The following is a 21,643-nucleotide window of genomic DNA, read 5'->3' on the forward strand; positions in this document are numbered from 1 at the left end:
TCGATCTTGGGATTTACCCTTGTATTACTTTGACAGCTTCTACGCTTGGAAGTCGAAATTAAAAGCTGATCAAGTTTTTGGCGCCGTTGCCGGGGACAACTGGTGTTTAGCAAAGCATTCTCATATTGTTGAGAAGACGTTTGTAGCGTTGTGAACCTCTTCACAACTTGGGTGACATTTTTCTTAATTTATTTTTTCTTTATTTTATTTTTATTTTATTTTTTTCTTTGTTTTGTTGTTGTTTGTCTTGCATATACTTTTATTTTCTGTTCTTATTTGTATGACTGGTTGGACTAGGGACCAAACTTCTCGGTTGGTTAGGACAGAATCACAAGCATATTTTACCTCAGCTTCACTTTCTTTTGAGTCATCTTCTGACACTAATAGTACCATGGCTGAAAATGAGAATCATGATCGGGAAGTAGTGAATCAGAATAGGACACTTAGAGATTATTTACAACCCGTCAGAACTAGTACCCCCTCATGCATAATCCTACCTTTGAATGCAAATGTCTTTAATTTCAAACCTGGAATGATTCCATTAATTCCACATTTTCATGGCATGGATTCCGAGAATCCGTACCTTCATATCAAAGAATTTGAAGAGGTTTGTTCTACATTCATGGACCCAACATGCACTGAGGAGGTTATTAGACTAAAGTTGTTTCCATTTTCCTTGAAAGATAAGGCTAAAACATGGTTAAATGCATTAAGACCTAGATCTATAGGCACATGGCAGGAAATGCAAACTGAATTTTTGAAGAAATTTTTTCCAATACATAGGACAAATGCACTTAAAAGACAAATCATGAACTTTGCCCAAAAAGATTCTGAAACTTTTTATCAAAGTTGGGAAAGGTTCAAGGATCTTTTAAATGCTTGTCCTCATCATGGTTATGAAAATTGGCGTTTGATAAGTTTTTTTTATGAAAGTTTGACACCTAAAATGCGCCAATTTGTACAAACCATGTGTAATGGAGAATTTTTTGACAAAGAGCCTGAGGAAGCATTTGAATATTTTGATTACCTTGCTGAAAATGCTCAATCTTGGGACACAACTGATGTGCATGATAGGTCTAGGCAAATTGAGTCTGGTCATGGAAAATACACTTTAAAAGAAGATGATGATTTGCGTGCTAAGTTAACCTTGTTGTCTAGAAAAATGGAAGCTATGGAATTGAAAAAGGTAAATGAAGTGCATGCTGTCCATAAAAATTTAGAGAAGTGTGGCATATGTGAGGATCATGGGCATGCAACTAATGAGTGTCCCACGATCCCCGCATTCAAAGAGGTATTGTTGGACCAATCTAATGCTGTAAATATGATACAAAAACCATATTCTGGTCCTTATTCTAATTCTTATAATCCAGGATGGAGAAACCACCCAAATTTTGGGTGGAGGAATGACCAGCAATTAGCTCCAGCAGCCTTGGCTCCAGGACCCTCTCAACTCGCAATTCAAGCACCTCCAATGCAAAAGAAGGGTCTTGAGGAGACGATGCATCAATTGTCAAACACCTTGCAGCAGTTTATGCAAGGTCAAGCAACAATCAACAATCAAAACTCTCAAGCGATAAATGACATTCGGAGCACACTTACAAAGATGACTACGGCTTGGAGCTCTCAAGAGAAAGGAAAACTTCCTGCACAACCTCAACCCAATCCACAAAGTCAACCACCACAAGGAGCGGTTGAGAGCTCAAATGTGAGGCAAGTGAAGGCGGTCACTACTTTGAGAAATGGTAAGGTGGTGAACATTCCAGCTCAAGGTTCAGACAAGGCTGGTAAGGTCTCTAAACTTGTACTAAATGAGGCTGAAAATGGTGAGTTTGAACAAAATGAAACTGAAACTGAAAATATTTCATGTCCTGTACCTGCTCCTTTTCCTCAAAGATTGGTTTCTCTGCACAAAGACAAACACCAAGCTGAAATTTTAGAAATATTCAAAAATGTTAGGATTAATATCCCTTTGTTGGATGCTATTCAACAAATTCCTGCATATGCTAAGTTTCTAAAAGATTTGTGTACAGTTAAAAGAAAATTAAATGTGCAAAAGAAAGCTTTTCTTACGGAGCAGGTCAGTGCCATAATTCAGAGTAATACTCCACCAAAATATAAAGATCCCGGTTCACCAACAATTGCTTGTGTTATAGGAAGTTCAAAAATTGGTCAAGCATTGTTAGATCTAGGTTCAAGTGTGAATTTGCTGCCTTATAATGTTTATGAGCAACTTGGTTTGGGTGAATTAAAACCAACTCCTATAATTTTACAACTAGCAGATAGGTCTATTAAAATGCCAAGAGGAGTTGTTGAGGATGTTTTGGTTCAAGTGGATAAATTCTTTTATCCCGTTGATTTTGTTGTGTTGGATGTTCACTTGACACCAAAATCTTCTTTTCAAGCACCTGTGATTCTTGGGAGACCTTTTCTTGCTACTTCAAATGCATTAATAAATTGTAGGAGTGGTGTTTTAAAGCTGAGTTTTGGGAACATGACTCTTGAACTAAATATTTTCAATATTTGTAGGCAACCTCAAGACTTGGAAGATGTACAAGAAGTGAATCTGTTGGAAAGCATCCTTGAGGAGGAGACTTATTTGGCATACCAGCCCACTAACCTGCTGTTTGAGTTAGAAAATTTTTGTGAACTTCTCTCTGATGACACCCCCATTGATGTTTCTCATGTTTTTAATGCAGAAAATAAATTGGAGACTAAATGGAGGCCAAAGATTGAGCAACTCCCGCTGTTGACAGCAAGTTTGAAGCCTTCAGCAAATGAAATCCCCACACTTGAGCTGAAACCATTGCCAAGTGACTTGAAATATGCATTTCTGGGACCGGACAGCACCTTTCCAGTGGTGATTTCAGCCCAACTCTCTCATGATCAAGAAGGCAAATTGATGGAAGTCTTAAAGCAACACAAAGGTGCCATTGGGTGGACAATAGCAGATATAAAAGGTATAAATCCTCTTGTGTGCACTCATAGGATTTACTTAGAGGAAAATGCTAAAGTTTCTAGGGAGATGCAAAGGAGATTAAATCCTACCATGAAAGAGGTGGTAAAAACAGAGATTTTAAAATTACTTGACGTGGGAATCATCTACCCTATTGCGGACAGCAAGTGGGTAAGTCCCATTCATGTAATTCCAAAAAAATCTGGGCTTACCATTGTGAAAAATGAGAAAGATGAATTAATTCCTACTAGGATTTCTACTGGTTGGCGAATGTGTATAGATTATAGGAAGTTGAATGCCGCCACTAGGAAAGATCATTTCCCTTTGCCATTTCTTGATCAAGTGCTAGAAAAAGTTGCGGGTCATGATTTCTATTGCTTTCTTGATGGATATTCTGGTTTTTACCAAATAGAAATAGCACCCGAAGATCAAGAGAAAACAACTTTTACTTGCCCGTTTGGCACTTTTGCATTTAGAAGAATGCCTTTTGGACTATGTAATGCACCTGCTACTTTTCAAAGATGTATGCTTAGTATTTTCAGTGACATGATTGAAAACTGTTTGGAAATATTCATGGATGATTTTTCAGTGTTTGGCAGTTCTTTTGATGCATGTTTGACTAACTTACAAGCTGTTTTAGCCAGGTGTGAAGAGAAGCATTTGCTTCTCAATTGGGAAAAGTGTCATTTCATGGTTCAACAAGGCATAGTTCTTGGTCACATAGTCTCATCACGAGGTATTGAAGTTGATAAAGCTAAAATTGAACTTATTTCCAAGCTTCCTATACCCAAAACAGTAAAAGAAATCAGATCATTTCTTGGGCATGCTGGGTTTTATAGGAGATTCATTCAAAATTTTAGTTCTATCTCTAAGCCTTTGTGTGAGTTACTTATGCATGATGTTGCTTTTGAATGGACCTCTTCTTGTCAAGATGCTTTTGATAAGCTGAAAATTTTGCTCACCACAGCTCCTATCATGCAGCCCCCTGTTTGGTCTATTCCTTTTGAGATAATGTGTGATGCTAGTGATGTAGCCATAGGAGCTGTTCTTGGACAGCGTATAAATAAGTTCCCACATGTCATTTCTTATGCAAGTAAAACTTTAAATGGAGCCCAAAGAAATTATTCTACCACAGAAAAGGAATTGCTTGCTGTAGTTTTTGCATTAGACAAGTTTCGAACTTATATTCTTGGTTCTCCTGTGGTTGTTTTCACTGACCATGCAGCGTTAAAGTACTTATTGTCAAAGAAGGATGCTAAACCACGTTTAATCCGATGGATTCTTCTTCTCCAAGAATTTGACCTTATCATTAAAGACAAGAAGGGTGCTGAAAACGTAGTTGCCGACCACTTGTCTCGGCTTACATTTGCTGAAAAGGATCACACTAACCCTATCCTTGACTCTTTTCCTGATGAACAATTAATGTCAGTTGAAAATTTGTCTTGGTTTGCTGACATAGTTAATTTTTTGGTGACAGGACAAACTCCACCCCATTGGAGTGCTCAAGGCATGCGGAAATTCAAGCATGAGGTAAAGTCATTCTTTTATGACGATCCTTACTTGTTTAAATATTGTTCTGACCAAATCATAAGGAAATGTGTGCCCGATCATGAGATACAAGCTGTTCTTTCTTTTTGTCATAATGAGGCTTGTGGGGGGCATTTTTCTGCAAATAAAACTGTTGCAAAAATTTTACAAAGTGGGTTTTATTGGCCACATATGTTTAAGGATGCGTATAATTTTTGCAAAACTTGTGAGCCATGTCAAAAACTAGGCACAGTCACTAAGAGAAATATGATGCCTTTACAACCCATTTTGGTCATTGAGATTTTTGATTGTTGGGGGATTGATTTTATGGGACCATTTCCATCTTCTTTTGGTTATTTGTATATCCTCGTGGCTGTTGATTATGTTTCTAAATGGGTTGAAGCCATTCCATGTAAAACAAATGACCATAAGATTGTGCTTAAGTTTTTGAAAGAAAACATTTTTGCTAGATTTGGCATGCCTAAAGCTATCATTAGTGATAATGGAACTCATTTTTGCAACAAACCATTTGCTGCCCTCATGAAAAAATATGGTATACACCATAAAGTTTCCACTCCATATCACCCGCAAACGAATGGGCAAGCTGAATTAGCTAATAGGGAACTTAAGCACATCTTAGAAAAAACAGTCAACCCCAACAGAAAAGATTGGTCTTTAAGGCTTACTGATGCGCTTTGGGCTTATAGGACAGCCTTTAAAACCTCTCTTAACATGTCTCCTTATCGCTTGGTCTATGGAAAGGCATGTCATCTTCCAGTTGAGCTTGAACATAAGGCATATTAGGCTGTTAAACAATTTAATTTTTCTATTGACCATGCTGGCTCTGTGAGAAAATTTCAGATTTCAGAATTGGATGAGCTTAGGCGAGATGCATATGACAATTCTAAATTGTCAAAGGAACGTATGAAGGTATTACATGACAAGCACATCCAAAGAAAGAGTTTTGAGCCCAATGAGCTAGTCTTACTTTACAATTCCCGCCTCCATCTATTTCCAGGCAAATTAAGATCAAGGTGGAGTGGGCCTTATGTAGTTAAGACTGTGTTTCCATATGGAGCTGTTGAGATTACTAATCCTCAAAATGGAAACACTTTCAAAGTTAATGGCCAACGACTTAAACATTTTTTGCCAAAACTTTCACATGAGGATACTTCTATTCCTTTGGAAGATCCCATTTATTCTCATGGTTCTTAACTCATTGTTGTTTTGTTTTAATAATTTTTTTTTTCTCTTTTTTCTCTTTCTTTTCCTTTTATTTTTCTGCTTTTATTTGTTTCAGTTCTATGTTTGGTTCTTTCTTTCTTTCTTTCTTTTTCTTTTTCTTTAGTATATTTTTTCAGGTTCAGCACTGTTTATTCCTTTATGGTTTCATTTTTACGTTCACAATCCTTTCAGCCATCTCAGGTATTTCCCTTCGGCCCTATTTTCTTTCATGCTTTATTGCATTCATGATTTGCATTGAGGACACTGCTCATTTTTAGTTGGGGGGTAAGGAGAGCCTTCTACCATTAGTCTCTCAGGATTAATTATTGTGGGGTCTGATTTTTTTTGTTGCTACCACGCTACTATTTTCACACTTCTCTACTTAAGATCAGATAGTTGCAGTTTTGGGCTACACTAATTCTCATTGGTTAGTTTTAAGTTTGACACTTGACCTTATGATATGTCTTATCAACTCAAACTTGGGAAAGTTACTTCAAAGCTATTGATTGATGACCTTAATTGACACAAACAGATACTTTTTGTGGTTTGTTTGACGACAATCAGTGGTTTCTTCTAAGCAACTAGCAAGAACTACAATGAACCATATCTTAATGGCTTAGGAAAAGTGTGATAATAAAAAAAAAAAAAAAAAGAAAGAAGGGTTGCAAAAGTACATTAGAAAAGGGACAAGCTAGAGATCATGCAAAAAAAAAAAAAAATGGTCTTTCAAAGTGTGATAGCGTGAAAGCCGCCAACGTAATGGTTTTGAATTGGAGTGAAGACCTTTTGGTTTTTCTTGAAAAAAGTTGCTAGGTTGAAACTATTGTGAGAGATCTTGAAACCAACAAATGAAAATCTGTTCACACACTTGGTGCACTCAAAGATCTCCAGCTTAAGTACATTTCCCTTGTTTGAGCTCTTGAGAATTTTATAAGCTTTTGTGTTGAGCTAAAACTTGACTTGTCTATATTCTAATGCCCATGATTTCAATATGATTGATCTTTTGTAGAGATTTTTGAGTTTAGTAGCTCACTCTTGAATTCCACAATTCTTTTTATCGCATTATTTGCTAGAGACTAGCAAAAAGCTAGCTGGGGGGTGTGATAAAGTGATAAAAATTATATGATAAAGCTGCTTAAGTGAATGAATTATTTAACAAAAAAATGAATTAAGCACTTAATTATGTATTGATTTTTAATACTTGACTCAATGTTAAATTCTGATTAATATCCCAAATTTTATTCTGATAATTTACTTATGTTGCAGGGCATTGTGGAAAAGATATTAAAATTATATGGGTATTATTGGAAGTACCTAATGCCAGCAGCAAAAGAATTGTGCACTGCAGGCTGGCTCAAAACGCGAGAGATGTGGACGTGAAACGCAAGAGACGTGCGCACTGGGCTGGGCTGCAGTGGAATGAAACGCTGGAGCTGGAACGAAGCAGACTCACGTGGGCTGGGCTGCAGTGGAATGAAACGCTGGGGCTGAACTCGAAACGCACAGCTGCGGACGTGAAATGCAATGGCAGATTAAAACGCACAGCAGCAGGAGATGCGGACGAAGTGAAATGCGGACGCACGCACGCATGAAACGCAGGCGAGCTGAACTCAAAACGCGCTGGGCGAACACATGAAACGCGGAAGATGCAGCAGGCAGAGACGTGCGCACTGGGCTGGAGCCGAAACGCACGCACGCACTGGGCTGGAGCTGAAACGCACGCACGCACGCTGGGGGAGCCGACTCAAAACGCAAGGGGGAGAAACTGAAAATGCGGAGTGAGGCGTGCGCGAAAACAGAGATATAAAATGAAAATTTTCATTCGTGCGCCTCACTTCTCTTTCGGCAGTTTTTATTTTTAGTCTTCTTCCGCACAGTTTTTTTTTCTTTTCGGTTTTATTTTCGCACAGTGTTCATCTTCCTCTTCAATTTATTTTTCCAGTTCATTTTATTTTTCTGCAAGTTTGTATGTTTTTGGGTTTTGAATTTCAGCACATTTGTGGGATGCAGTATATTTTTATTCAGTAATTTTCATTTGAAACAGTATATGATGATGTTAGATTTTTATTTTCTTGAGCATTTTGTTAATCTAGAGATGATAGGCTAGATTTTTAGCTTGGGATTCAATGAGTAACCCGTGACTATTTGGGATTGGATTGACTTCAATATTTAGTGTTTTTAATGATTAACTTGGTAGATTATATCTCAATGTGTATTTAGAAAATATTAGAGTTCTTTGTTCTTGGTTTAGATCAATTGTAGACGTAAAGGCACAATTGATACTTGAACAAGTAACATGACTTTAATAATTTTCTTTCATTTTCTATGATTGTTATATAATTTATCAAGTAGTTTTATTAAAATAAAATTGTGGTTCATTGTTATATTATCCGACTATGATTTCTAGGAATGAGAAAATGGTCGAGAGAAAATAAAAAGAGAAGTAAATCCATCATCAAATTAGTGGGTGAAAATTGCATCCCAAGTGTTTGTTTAATTGTTTCTTACAAGTTTAAGTCAACTTCCATACGATTTCTTTAAATCCCTTTAATCTTAGCAATTTCAGAAAAATAGATTCTCTTTTATTTTCAGCTTTGCTTATGCTTGAACGTCCCGACAATTTCACTCATAATTCACTCTACACTCCCTTAGTAAATATCCACATTTCTTAGTAAATATCCACATTTAGGTGTTAATATTGTTAGTGGTTAAGTTTAGGAATTTATTTCTCTTTGCTGATTATTTTAAATTTTCGTGTCACTCCAAACGGTAATATGTGGTCTTGCGAAAATGAAATGTTTGCTAAATTCTCATTGTCCCTGTGAATTCGATCTTAGGATTTACCCTTGTATTACTTTGACAGCTTCTACGCTTGGAAGTCGAAATTAAAAGCTGATCATTTACCGTGGGCGACTGGGTATTTCTGAGATTACAACCTTACCGACAGGTTTCAGTAGCCCAACGCCATGATTTGAAGCTTGCTCCTCGCTTCTATGGTCCGTTTCAGGTAGAGGCTAGAGTGGGCGAAGTCGCGTACAAGCTGAAACTGCCCGACACATCTCACATCCACCCCGTATTCCACATTTCTCAGCTTAAGAAAAGAGTTGGAGAGCAAAACTTGGTATCAACCATTTTACCCCCAGTGAATCAGCGTGGAATTCTTCAACCCGAACCGGTAGAGATCTTGAATCGATGGATTCGACCCATAAACAACCGGCCAGTGGTGGAAATTTTAGTAAAATGGCAAGGGCAAGGCAAAGAGGATGCTACTTGGGAAAATTACTACAAGTTGAAGGAATCATTTCCACACCTTGCAGGCAAGGTGTTTTAAGGGGGGAAATCTGTTATACGGTAGCTCAAGAACGCGGATGACTACCAGGGAGTCCTAAAGTGCATTTGGGTGTTGGCTTGAAGAGGGAGACGAAGGGCACGATACATGAAGGAAAATAAACAAAGGTCAATTTCGGGTGGGCCTTTGGGCCGGATACATTTCAGTAGAATTTCCATTATACAAGATTTATGATCAAATGTTCAAGGAGTAAGGGCCTGGCCCATAGTAGTTATGTGAGCCCATTATATAAGGGACTGTTATCTGTCATTTGCGTTGCTAGGTAGCTTTATCTTTATCTCAAGTTAGTTACAGATTTACAGCATATAGCGTCTGTGTATGGAGGTGTCTCCACTTATCAAAAGAAATCAATACAAACAGAATACACTTTGTTTCATTCTCTAGAGGCTCTCACCCTCGAAGTGAGCAATTTTCCTTTATCTGAATCTCAGCTTATAACAGAAACCATCCGAAGACATTTCTCCAGTAATAGTCCTCTCCCCCCCTCCTCTCTGTTCAATGTTGCAATATGTTCGAATGAAGTTCGCAGGAATTACAAGTAGAGTAGTATTATTTGAAGATCTTTATACTAGACGAAATCTAGATTTTACATATCATAATTTGATATGAAAGATTCAAATTTTAAACTAACATCATGGTATTTCAGTCAGACTTAATCGCGTTTGGATTCAGAGATAGATAAGTTAAGATGATTTGTAAATAATATAATAAAATATTATTTTTTAATATTATTATTGTTTTGGATTTAAAAATGTTGAATTATTTATTATATTTTGTGTAAGAATTTGAAAAAGTTGTAATGATGTGATGAGATGAGATGAATTGAGGTGAGTTTCCAATCCAAACTGAGGCTTATTAAAAATAACTTTACAATCTGACGAATTATATGAAGTCACGTTAGTTTGTAGAATTGTTTTTGTATAATATCTTTGTGGTTAAAATATTTCTTTAATAATTAAGGTTTATTATATTCTCAAGTCAGTATGTAGTGTACATCATTTACATTCTCAATTGATAAGATTTTATTTGTAAGATTAATTCAAATTTTAAAATTTATTTTTTAAATTAAATTATATCATATAAACACTTTATTAAAAATACATTGATTTAAAAATAAAATTTCCTTATAAAAAATATTGTGCCTATTTCATTACTCAACAAACTATAGGTCGGACTAGGCTTCGAAGTACCTTTTAGTTTCAATATTTTTTCAAAAGCTCGATTTGAGGGATAAATAATTTGATTTGAAATATATTTTTATGACAATTTTTTTTTTTTTTTTTTTTTTGAGTTGGAAGATAAGGGTTTCGAACTCCATATTTCTATTTTGGAAACTAGTAGTTATGTCAATCAAGCCAATGTGCTCAGTTTGATAGTTCTTTTTATTTTTTATGAAAATCTTACTAAAAATTATAGAAATAAGAGAAACAAGTTGGAGGATGTATAAAGCGGTCTGATTGATCTCCAAACTAAAGACCTTGTATGGACCATCTTTCTTTCAAGCATTTAAAAAGCAGCAAAAATCTTGGAAGTCAGGCTGCAGAGTAAAAATTCCAAGATGCAAGGTTGTGGGGGAGAGAGAACACGTACGTTAGCATTACCCTCACTTTCACAAAACGTATTGTTTCAAAATTCCCCTCCATAATGCAAACTTCCTGTTCCTGGAATATCATCTTTAGGTCTGATAATATTTCAAGTCTTTTTCGGCTCACTGACTTCCTTCTTCAGAGTTCTGGGTCAGTAGTGTCTGGGGAAAAGCATTCATCTCCTGACACTCCCTAGTATTTCCTGGTACATTTTCATCATCTGAATCGGGTATAACAATAGAGTCAAGGGCAGAATTACGGGTGGGTCTTTGTCTCAACCTATTCTTTGTACCCAAGCCTCTGTTGCTCACGTCAGCATGCGCTGTGGCTCCGGTCAGTCTCGTCTCCTCAAGCTTCTGGGTACAGAAATCATTAGCCTTCTGAGAATCAAGTGTTGCACGATTCCTGTCCGGTTCAGAATATCCCAAGTCACAACAACCATCATCATCAATATCAACTTTTTTTCCATAATAATCCTCATCCTCATTCTCATCGTCAATACCAACTTCTTGAAGCACGTCACTTTCGATGTCACTATCCATGGAGTCGCCTCTTTCACAAGAATTGTCTTTTGAGCCCGTGTACATTTCTTGGCCCCCGTTCCTTGTTCCATGCTCAGCACCGTCCCTTTCTGGACTTTGCTCAAGACTAGCTTTCCCCTCTCTGAATCATCACAATTAAGAAAGATCAATCCCTCTCATATAATGGAATTTGCAAGCGAATCAAGTAGGAAAAGATAGTTCTGTTACAGAGCATCTTAACTCCAAGCATATTTATGAAGCAAAAGAGCAATAGAAACATCTTTAGTAATAGATAATATTCATGAAGCATAAGACACAAAAAATGCAATGAAAACAAGTGCCTTGTCATTTATGAATCCTTTTATTTTGGGGGAGTTATCTCCAAAAATGTAATGTTTACATGATAGGGTGTTTCTTTTCATGCTCTACTTGGCGAGGGGGAACAAACCAAGATGCAAGTAAACAGTTTCATGTTTACCTGCACTGCTATTTTTATCATCGAAACCCAGTAGTCTCGATGCAACTGAATCTAGCCTAACAATCCATAACCCTTGCCCTTTTTGTTTATTAATTCTCCCTTCGTGCATCATCAATGGAAAAATATAAAGATTTAATTAAAATAAATTTCATGACATGGGACACTGGCTGATGCAGCATTAATCATTAGCTTTCGTATCCAGCCATATATCCTCATAGATTGATCTTGGAAGTCTCTGTTGGACTAGGATCAGTTCTTTATATATATATATATATATATATATAAGTAATACTAGGATCAGTTCTACAGATACGTGTCTCCTAACTAATGAAGGGGATGGTAAATTTATCCATGGGACCAATCATGTGTGTGTGTCCATATCCATCAGCCAGCCAAATATAGGAGCAATTCAGCCCTATCATGACATGGCAACCATTAGCAAACATGTCCAGTAGACTACGAAATTTTTACAATGTGTTCTCTGACAGCATACCTTTGACAAGTTTTAGTGCCATTTAAGAGGGTCACAGGATCTGTCTTCAACATGTCCAATTTCTTGTGTCCACTATAAAAGGGAAGGTGGAAACTTTGCCAACACGATCAGATGTAGCCAGGAAGAAAACCTAGCAACTTGTCTTTTTCTCATGTAATGAACTAAAAGTCCTAGCTGACTGGGGAAAAAAACTTTGCACAAAAAAGAATGGTCTTGCTTCAAAAAAAAAAAAAGTTCACAAAAAAAAGTTTGCAAAGAACCACCTCATCGCGTCAAACTATATCAATAGCAGGGCATAGCTAACAATGTAAATAATTAATCTATAAATGTGATAGTAAAGTTCCTTCTCTTACTTTGTTAGTTGTATAGCCTCATCAATGGCCCGATCATATTCATCTGCAGGATATTTCCAAAATCGAAAGCATTCCATTAGTACAAAAAAGAAATTAAATTCAAGGAAAATATTCAAACAAAAGACATCTGAAAAAACCTCATCAAGAACAGCATAATGTAAGCAACAATAACTAAATTTACATCGTACCAAATGTGTAGCTGATAGGATTTCGAGTCCGACAAGAACGAGTCATTCCAGCAACATGAGGAGTACTAAAACTATTCAGGAGCATATCTTGCCTTTGCTTTCGTTTGAGTGCCCTTTCTTTATTCTGTGTAATATAATAACAAATCTAGTCATAATCAACATGAAGAACAAATGACTACACAAGCTTTAAACTGGTGGAAATTCACTTTACCTTCTGAAGTTTCTCGAGAACGGGAATTGCATCAGTTTCAATTGTCTTACCAACATCAACTTCTGCTATGACTTTGCTACATGAGAGTTCATCCTGATATTGCCAGCAATAGACAAAGTGAATTAAGGGCCTCAGCCCATGACAAACAAAAAATTCAGGCTTACCACAACTTTACAAAATTCCTCAAGATTGGTTGCAATAGTTTCCCATTGAAAACTGATAGCTGGTGGGGTTAAACATCGTTTACCATTAGAATTCCTCTTTGACTGATACATATTTACTTCCCTGTATAATCTATGACCAATAGTTTTGTTCCCATCGTACCTACCATGAACATGGTAAGAACTATCAATACCAATCATTATAATAATTATGTATAATTCATAATTAAAACTTACCAATAGGAAGTCCCACTTCCATCTCCTCCTATTTTATCTTTGCGAAAACAAGACATTTGATTTCCTTGTTTTAAAGCATCATTTATGTAAGAGAGTACATCTTGTTGCTGTGAACAAAAAAGATGGGTTATGAAAATACATCCAACATACTTTTCATTAAAAAATCTCCTTAACCAGAAAGGAAAAAAGAAAAGAAAGGAAAAGTGGTGGCAAATTGAAAGTAAAAGTATATTGTAAAGAGAAAAGGAAATAAAAAACCATTTGTTTGAAAACAACAGAAAAGGTTACAGAATCACTAGTTAGAAAGCATGCAGAATAATCGTAAATGATTTAGAGAAAAAATAAAAATAAGCAAAGGCAGGATGTATCACATCAGCTCGGACTTCACAAAGTGCCTTCAAGATCAATAAACGATCTGTTGGATCAAGTTCTTTGTATCTGGATATCTCCTCCCTGCACAAGAAATAGCAGAAAAATACTTTGACCTCAGAAAGTGGCATCAGATAAACATCATCAAATTAAGCATGAGAAATGCATGATTAAATACCCCTTAGCTGCCATTAATGGAACTTTCCCTTCAGCTACCTGCAGCAAGAAAAAAGAAAGGGTCCAAATTGTTAGGTCATCCTCTTTATAAAGGGGATAAGAATGGTACACAAAAGCATGATTGCTGTGTCAACTTACCCATGGCCACCACATAGCAAGTTTCTTACAAAGTGCAGTCACCCATGCATCAGAACCATTCAATACTTTACTTACAGGTGGTATTCCCTGGAAAGAATTCGGGCCATGTAAATGAGATTAAAGGGATGGAAAATCTGAAGAACTCTGTGAAAAATTGAGAAGTGTCCAAGTTTGCTATAGATAATAGAGAACTTGAAACCAAAACCGGACTTCTTTTAATAAGTAATCAAACCTAGAGTGTTTTGGTTCTTGTCACATTTGGAATTAGCTACAACTTATTATTTTCTATATAGCAATATATCCCACAAAAAAAACTACCATCCACATCCTGCTCAAACTATTCATCTTGCATCATAGTTTATGAAGAGTAAGAATCATCTTAAAACAGACTACTTCTCTTAAACAATTAGCGTTATACTTCATTGGCTTGCCCCAGTGTTATTACTATGTTGAGTACGTATCAACATAAATCCAAGCCAAAAAGAAAACGTTATATCATAAAACCAGATTCATTACAGCCTTACAGGTGTTAAGAATTCAATGAAAGGAGAGAATGAACAAAATGTATTGAATGAATTGAATTACAAAGCTTTACAAGGCATTTATATCAGCCTCTAACAGAAAGCTAATTACGTAATAGAATGACTAACTTAACTAACTTTCTAACTAACTCTTCTTCTCTGTTACAATACTGTGTTTGACTTTTGACTTTAGTTCCATATTTTCGATGTGTGAAGCTATACTCCAAAAAGAAAACGTTATATCATAAAACCAGATTCATTACAGGATATCTCAAAATACCTTCCGTCGTCTGTACTATATACAATTTGTCCAAGGCATTGGTTGTCCTAATTTCCATCAATACTTACCACCGCCATGAATTCCAAATCACGCGAATTTCATGATCCCACTCAACTGGTTCGAGAAGGAAAAAAAAGGAAGTCACGCTAAGAAAGAGGAACCCAAACAACATCTTCTCTTTCATCTTATGAAACTGATAGCGATATGAATACCATCAGATAAGCAAGCAGATGTTTCACTCAGCGCAGATAAGCAATAGTAGAGATGCCATCTATTTCAATGATAGTTCTGACAATAATGAATCTTCCAGCAATGAAGCTAATATAGACATGCATGATAGTAAAAATAATGGAGAACCTTCAAAAGCGCAATGTGAAGCTGAGCGTTTGATCTGTTAGTCTTGATTAAACCCATCTCAATCTCTTCCGCTGAGAGTTTCAGATCACTTCCAATCACTGGCTCAAAAACCTGTCAACAGAGTCACGTTCAGTTGTCCTCTCTCTCTACCTATAAAGTCCTCCATTCTCTCTCTCACTCTCAAAGTCAGAAATAACGTACAATTTTAATTACAATTTATGAGGAGAAGGAGGTGATCTTACGCTGAGGAAATTGAAAACGGAGGCTAGTTCCCATCGTCCACGTAGTTTTGCAACCTCCGATTCGAAACGAGAATCGTCCAGAACTAGGACTGGCTGGTCCGCGCTTCCTTCTTTCGCCACTGGGAGCACATCTTTCCCGACGGCCTCGCTCTTCGTCGAAGCACGGGTCCGGCGACCGCTAATCATGGTAGCTTTTAAAAAGCGAAGCTGGAGGGGGAACGATAATTGTGCAATACCGGATTGATGGAGAGAGGGAGCTGAAGGATTCGTGCCGTGCAAGTTTTCTGGAGGATTTTCCCGCCTAAATCAGTTTCACCTCGGGTTGAGATAGCGGTTAAAGTTGGGTTAGATTTCTAGAATTCTAGGGTTAATTTCAGAGGCCGCCATGTCGTCTTTTCAGCTCAGTTTCCTTTCCCTCTCTCAATCAATCCGTGCCGTTTTGAAGTTACTCTACTACCACTACTCGGACGGAGGTTAAAAAAAACTTTTTTTTTTAAACTTGCATTTGTATCCCTACCTATCATCCGCTTTTTCAATTGGCGACTATCAAAATTGCAATTTTCATATATTTAAACCATTGTAATTTTAAGAATTTATATCTCGACCGGTATCTGGCTCTTTGAGATTGTGCTACAAATTCTATTTTCATCCATGTTTACAATCAGATATACAACAATATATGAATTACAAGACTGATGATTTAAATCGTATTTTATCAATTTTTATGGTTTAATTGAATAAATGATAGTCGAGGGTGAAAATATAATTTCTTCAAAGTTTCCGTTGAGAAATTATGTCCTACTCTTTGGATTAGTTTGAGGTATGAGATGAGATGAAAATTTTATTAATAATATTAAAATAATTTATAAATAGTAGTGAGATAATTTGAATTGAATATTTTTTAGATTTTAGAAAATGAGAAAGAAAGATAAAGTTGAATAAAAAATATTATAAAGTTAAAAATATTGTTAAAACATAGTTTTATAATATTATTTTTGTTTGTGGATTTGAAAAGGTTTAATTATTTTTTATTTAAAAATTTGAAAAAATTGTAATGATTAGTTTAAAAATTTTGTATTTGAATTATGTTTGAGAAGAAAATGATATGAGAATTGTAGGATGAGATCTATTTCTAAACAAGTCCGTTCTTTGATCCAATTATATTTTAAGACCTAGTTTTGTTTTTTGTTTATATATACACACACACAAAGGCATTATATCTTCAACTATATATATATATATATATAAAGGCATTATATTCTTAAACTATATATATATATATAAAGGCATTATGCTCTTAGAGATGAGAGCAATGGTTGTTCACTTCCTTCGGTATCTTTATTAGATGGACTTCACTTTGCAACGGTTAAACCGATGTTAAGGTAACAACATCCAATACAATTCTTCCATGTAAGCAAGTCCACACAAAAGCCATATAAGATCAATATACTAGATCAAATCAAGATTTTAGCAGAAAACACAACCACAACATCTTTCGAGTTTTCGACCCTCACAAACTTTAGACTGCCACTGCAAGTTCCGTCGCCCACCGCCGTGTTTTGCGTCACCAACGTGTTCTGTCGCCACCATCACAATAGGCACCTATTTTGTCGTTGCCTGTTCCGCCAATCACTAAATAACAGGCATGGAGTTTTTTTTTTTTTTTTTTCAACTCTCGCTCTTTTCTTCTCCCAGGCCATCTCTCCCTACCTGCCATCCAACTTTTCATTCATTTCCAAACTCTCTTTCTCAAGTCAAATACAGAGCTACGAGCTTTTTTATCAAATGCAAAAGCACAACCTAGCCTTTGTCTCGTCTAAGCCACCACCCTAGCCAAATCATATTGCTGTCCCATTGCAGCCTGCAAATGGAGAGAGGGGCACTGCTTCTACTAGAACAGATCGTTATTTGGTTGAGGAATTAGGATTTAACGTAGAGTAAGAGAATGGCGGTCTGTGAGTTATTTTCTCTTCGGTGGGTTTCATGCGAGAGGATGAAGAGACAAGGGAGAGGGGGTTGTGGAGTTTCGCATAGGATCGACTGCGGCGACTTTGATCGAGTGAGGAAGGTCACAATTTCCATCTTGGAGAGGAGTGGGTGGAGAGGGGGGTGAGTTTCATGCGAGAGGATGGGAGACGGAGGAGAGGGGAGAGAGGGGGAGGGGGTGTGGGGTTTCACGTAGGGTGCATGCGCATGAGAATTAAAATGAGGAGTCTATTTGTCAACAGCCCATTGGAGGGCTGTTATTTGAAATTTATTAGACCGATTGATCTAAAGTTATTCTCTTATTAGATGGCTCTTATAGCATCATACATGGTTTTTATTATTGTGCCTGTCCATACATGGATGTTGGTGTGCTAACATTTTCTTAAAAGAATTTAAGAGCTTTTGTATAGGAGAAATAACCTGTTATATTTCACGATGAATCTAAGATTTAGTTTGTTTTTACAATTATTCTCAACTTAACTCATTTGTAAAAACATACGAGACCTAAATGAGTTCCAATTATAAGATTAACTAATATTAAGTATAAATTCATACGTGGCTTAAAATTCATATGTATTCAAATTTTCTGTTGTCAAGTTACGAGAAAAATGGATAGAAAGGTGCAAAAAGGAAAGGTCTTATGACAATTTTTATTATTTTGATGTCTACTGTATAATTCATTTTCTTTTACTGTTCCCTAACTTAAGTAACACTATAACTTTTGCATCACGGGCTTCAAATTGATAGAGATTTTGAGTATTTTTAGATTGGCCTAGATAGCATGGTTAATGGTTAAATACAAATTAACTAATAAAATTGATCTCTTTTAATTATTTTAAGTTTTTAAGACAAATTATGATTTCACATATAAGAACAAAGGTCATGAATTCAAAACTTTGATTCCATGTTTTATCTATTTAATTATATTTTTTAGATATTAAACTTATTTATTGAGAATGAATTTAGCTCATACGTAATAAAAATATTTAAATATAAAATAAATAATAAAATTTATCTATTTTACGCATGGTAAACTTTTGGGACCAAACTTTAAGAAAATATGCAGAGAAAATGCCATCACAACGCACAATTAGAATTGCAAGAAGCGCCGAATCATGTCATCACATCAAGTTGCTCATATAATATCTGAAATTGACACCAGAAAAAAAATATAGAAAAAGAAAAGGAAATTAGTCATAACGTGTGCGCACAAATACAAGCTCGCGCGTCTCGTTTGTCGACACGTTGACTTTCAAGGTTTTACAAAAGGCAACTTGAGAATGGGAGCTAAAACGTGTGCCATTGAGTAGATTTTTTGATTGGATTTGGACGTGACTCCACAGTTATTATGTCATAAACAGTGCGCATAGCTCAAAATCAACCTAATGTCAACGTCCCTATACAACATGTCCAATAGCTATTGGACCTTCCACCGCCCTATTATTTTTATTTATTTATTTATTTTTATTATTATCCTTTTTCTTACTATTTTTTTTTTTTAAGAAAAAGGTCAACTTATGTTCGAATGCCATGGAAAAGCAATAAAAATTAGGAGTTTGAATCCTAAATGCAAGTGATTTGATTCCAAATATAGAACGCAGTGTACCCAACAGTTGATCAATCATAGGAGAGCTTGGAAAAAAACTGATTGATACCTGAAACAAAGAAGGGATAAAAAAAAAAAAAACCATCTTGGCAACTGGCAAGAACTCAGTCCCCTCCTAACCCACAAAAAAAGCTAGTTTCATACTTGTGGAAAGGGAAAAAAAGGAAAGATTATTTAATATCTGAAAAAAGAAAAAATAACCATGCCAATTGTTTTTAGCTCAGAAAAAGATCTCAATTATTTTAAGGCCCGTTTGGATACAAATATAAGACCATCTCATCTCATTTAATTTAATTTTAACTAATAATCTCATTATTATTTACAAACAATCTCATCTCATCTCATCTCATCTCACTATTCAAACGGGCTCCTTAATTTGCGTATAATATGTTTAGCCACACCATGAAAGGTCAAGAGTAGACAGAATATGAGACGAGTTGATGACAAATATAAGAGAATCCATCGTTCCAACTACTACAGTATATATGGCATCAAATAAGCGGCAGATTGATCATCAATGACAATTGAATTCGCCTCTGTTTTTTCAACCCTTATATATTGGCTTAAACAATTTATTCCTAGCACATGTAGCAGCATCAGCATGCATGAGTTTGATACTTGATCAGAACCGTAAAAAAATTACAACATTGAAAATCAGACGATTGGACGGTGAGAATGTGTTGAAATCAGTATAAATACATAATAGTTGAGCGTTCTTTTATGACTTGGAGAGTCAGCAATTTGAATGTGAATAGCTTCAAGAATGTGTTAAAATCTGTATATTAGTTGAGTGAATTTTTTTTTTTTTCCCTGAATTGTAGAGTTAGCAAATTTAAAGCGATTACTTCAATACAATCAGTCAAACCCAATTAAATTAAATTATCACTGCACAAATCCAAATCAGTATTATAACACTAAATAATGTACCCTATGAAAGCTCTCTACCACCTTCCCCTTAATATTCTAATGAGCCCAGATTTGAAAACATTTACAAGATCAAATTATATGGCTAGATTTGGCATTCTTATATATATATATCTATATATATATCTATATATATTGATGAGCCTATTAAAGAGCAAAAATATCAAGAACAAAATCAAATTATATGTGCACTAATATTGTGGAAGTAGAAGTCGGGGGCATAGAATCAAGAACTAAAGATGTCAGAAACGAGGTCGCCTCTACCTTTGCTATTCAGAAGGCGTTCCAGTGGCGAAATCAAGAACTTAACCTCAGTTTCCAGCAGTCTTTTACCAGCTTTTGGAACCATCGTGGATGAAGGGCACTTGCAGCTCAAGAAATATGTAATTGCTCCCTACGATCGCAGATACAGGTGATATTTAAAACGACTGTAGTTTTCCAGAATCCTGATCTCTTCTTTCCCAATATATGTGTGTATGTTTTGGTGAAAAAATGAATGGAAAAAGTGCACATATACATGGAAAAAAAAGTGACTCTGCTACAATAGGTTGAGTCCTGGTAACTATTTTAAAAGCTTCTAATGTTTTCGGGGAGGAATTATATATAGCTCCAGTCAATGCAGTTCTATTTGCATATATGTTTTTCATTCATTAAACTTCTCTTTAAGACGAACAATCGGTCTGGTCGCTTTTAGAGCAGTGTTTAAAAGCGATGAAATAGATAGAGAAAACGATGTTTTTTTGAGGCTGTCCCAACCTGAGGGGACATTCAACATTTCAAAGCCAATTCCAGCTCTATGCAACAGTTACTATTATGATGAATCATATCCACCTCATCATGAACTCTAACTTTTGGTCTAAATTATTGTGAATTTTGTTGAGAATCTGTATAAAAAACAGTAGTGGGGTGTGGCTCAGGTTGTGGCAGACATTTCTGGTGGTGCTAGTGGTTTACTCGGCATGGGCATCGCCTTTCGAGCTAGCCTTTGGAAAGGTCGCAAGCGGATCACTCGAGCCCGTTGATTTAGTCGTAGATGCCTTTTTCGTCGTTGATATAATCTTAACTTTCTTCATCGCTTACTTGGATAAGTCAACCTATCTCCTCGTCGATGACCGCAAGAAGATCGCTTTGAGGTAAGAAACACCTTTGTTTGATCTATGCATTTTATAAATAAGCTACACTCCAAAGTTTTAATCACCAGAAATCTTCGAACCATACATGCCTACGTGATCTACATGAATTGATAGGTGGCTGTTGAACCGTTGGATGAATGGGTTGAGCTGACCAAGGAGGGGATTTTAGTAATGATCAGATTCTTGATCCCGTTGTTACTTTTGTCTTTATCATGCCAGTTAGAGGTAGACCCATTAGCGTAGAAAAGGGGTCTACAAAAATCCAGGGACTGTTTGCTATAGACTTCTTGCCTAACAAAGCCCCGACGAAAGTAGCCCTTGAAAATTTCGAAAGGGCAACTGTCTTTACCCTCCTGCATCTGCATGTGTATAATATTTTTGTATAATAGGTATGCTGTATCACATTGTAGCCTGTAGGTAGTTTTTTTATTTAAAAAATTTACAAATAAAACTATTTAAAAATCATGGGAAATGATATTTGAAGGAGTGTTTAAACATCGCATAATCTTTTTAAAAAAATTGAATAACTACAAGCTCCACATGAAAAAAAATTAATTTTTTAATAATAAAATATACTATTTTTTTTAAAAAATTGTGTGCCGCTTACACACTCATTAATTATACATCAG

At 35.9% G+C, this 21,643-nt stretch overlaps 2 protein-coding genes, 1 non-coding gene and 1 pseudogene across 5 annotated transcripts in view; 2 read left to right on the forward strand and 2 right to left on the reverse strand.

The window, feature by feature from the left end:
- Positions 1 to 790: 790 nt before the first annotated feature.
- On the reverse strand, positions 791 to 897 carry LOC118349499. Its single transcript, XR_004802456.1, has one exon. It is a non-coding gene; the product is annotated as a small nucleolar RNA R71 (small nucleolar RNA).
- On the forward strand, positions 894 to 9,035 carry LOC108994988 (annotated as a pseudogene).
- A 1,450-nt stretch (positions 9,036 to 10,485) lies between these two features.
- Positions 10,486 to 15,793, reverse strand: LOC109001768 (DDT domain-containing protein DDR4). Of its 3 annotated transcripts, none has more exons than XM_018979160.2 (12): positions 15,366 to 15,793; positions 15,124 to 15,234; positions 13,966 to 14,052; positions 13,829 to 13,866; positions 13,653 to 13,734; positions 13,282 to 13,388; positions 13,048 to 13,207; positions 12,884 to 12,976; positions 12,673 to 12,796; positions 12,485 to 12,527; positions 12,132 to 12,203; positions 10,493 to 11,302 (listed from the first exon to the last, which is right to left on the reverse strand). In XM_018979160.2, the coding sequence occupies exons 1-12, from the start codon at positions 15,549 to 15,551 to the stop codon at positions 10,762 to 10,764; spliced, it is 1,644 nt and encodes a 547-aa protein (XP_018834705.1). In that variant the 5' UTR covers positions 15,552 to 15,793; the 3' UTR covers positions 10,493 to 10,761. The 3 variants fall into 3 exon arrangements, with proteins under 3 accessions (XP_018834706.1, XP_018834705.1, XP_018834707.1); XM_018979162.2 differs by lacking the exon at positions 15,366 to 15,793 and adding an exon at positions 14,767 to 14,880 and having other exon boundaries at positions 15,124 to 15,218; XM_018979161.2 differs by lacking the exon at positions 12,132 to 12,203 and having other exon boundaries at positions 10,486 to 11,302.
- Positions 15,794 to 20,044: 4,251 nt separating this feature from the next.
- Positions 20,045 to 21,643, forward strand: part of LOC118349412 (potassium channel KAT3-like) — a 1,888-nt gene continuing 289 nt past the window's right edge. The window contains exons 1-2 of the mRNA XM_035693821.1: positions 20,045 to 20,293; positions 20,799 to 21,014. Coding sequence (XP_035549714.1) covers positions 20,121 to 20,293; positions 20,799 to 21,014 — 389 coding nt within the window. The 5' untranslated portion in view covers positions 20,045 to 20,120. The remainder of the gene's footprint in view (positions 20,294 to 20,798; positions 21,015 to 21,643) is intronic.

Source organism: Juglans regia, chromosome 9 (genome assembly GCF_001411555.2).
Source record: "Juglans regia cultivar Chandler chromosome 9, Walnut 2.0, whole genome shotgun sequence".
NCBI lineage: Eukaryota > Viridiplantae > Streptophyta > Magnoliopsida > Fagales > Juglandaceae > Juglans > Juglans regia.

Coding starts and splice junctions, on each gene's coding strand:
- LOC109001768 (XM_018979160.2), bottom strand. CDS start 15,551: ATGATTAGCGGTCGCCGGACCCGTGCTTCGACGAAGAGCGAGGCCGTC. Junction 13,867..13,965: donor TTGCTATGTGGTGGCCATGG/GTAAGTTGACAC, acceptor TTCTTGCTGCAG/GTAGCTGAAGGGAAAGTTCC. Junction 11,303..12,131: donor GGCACTAAAACTTGTCAAAG/GTATGCTGTCAG, acceptor GTGATGATTCAG/AGAGGGGAAAGCTAGTCTTG.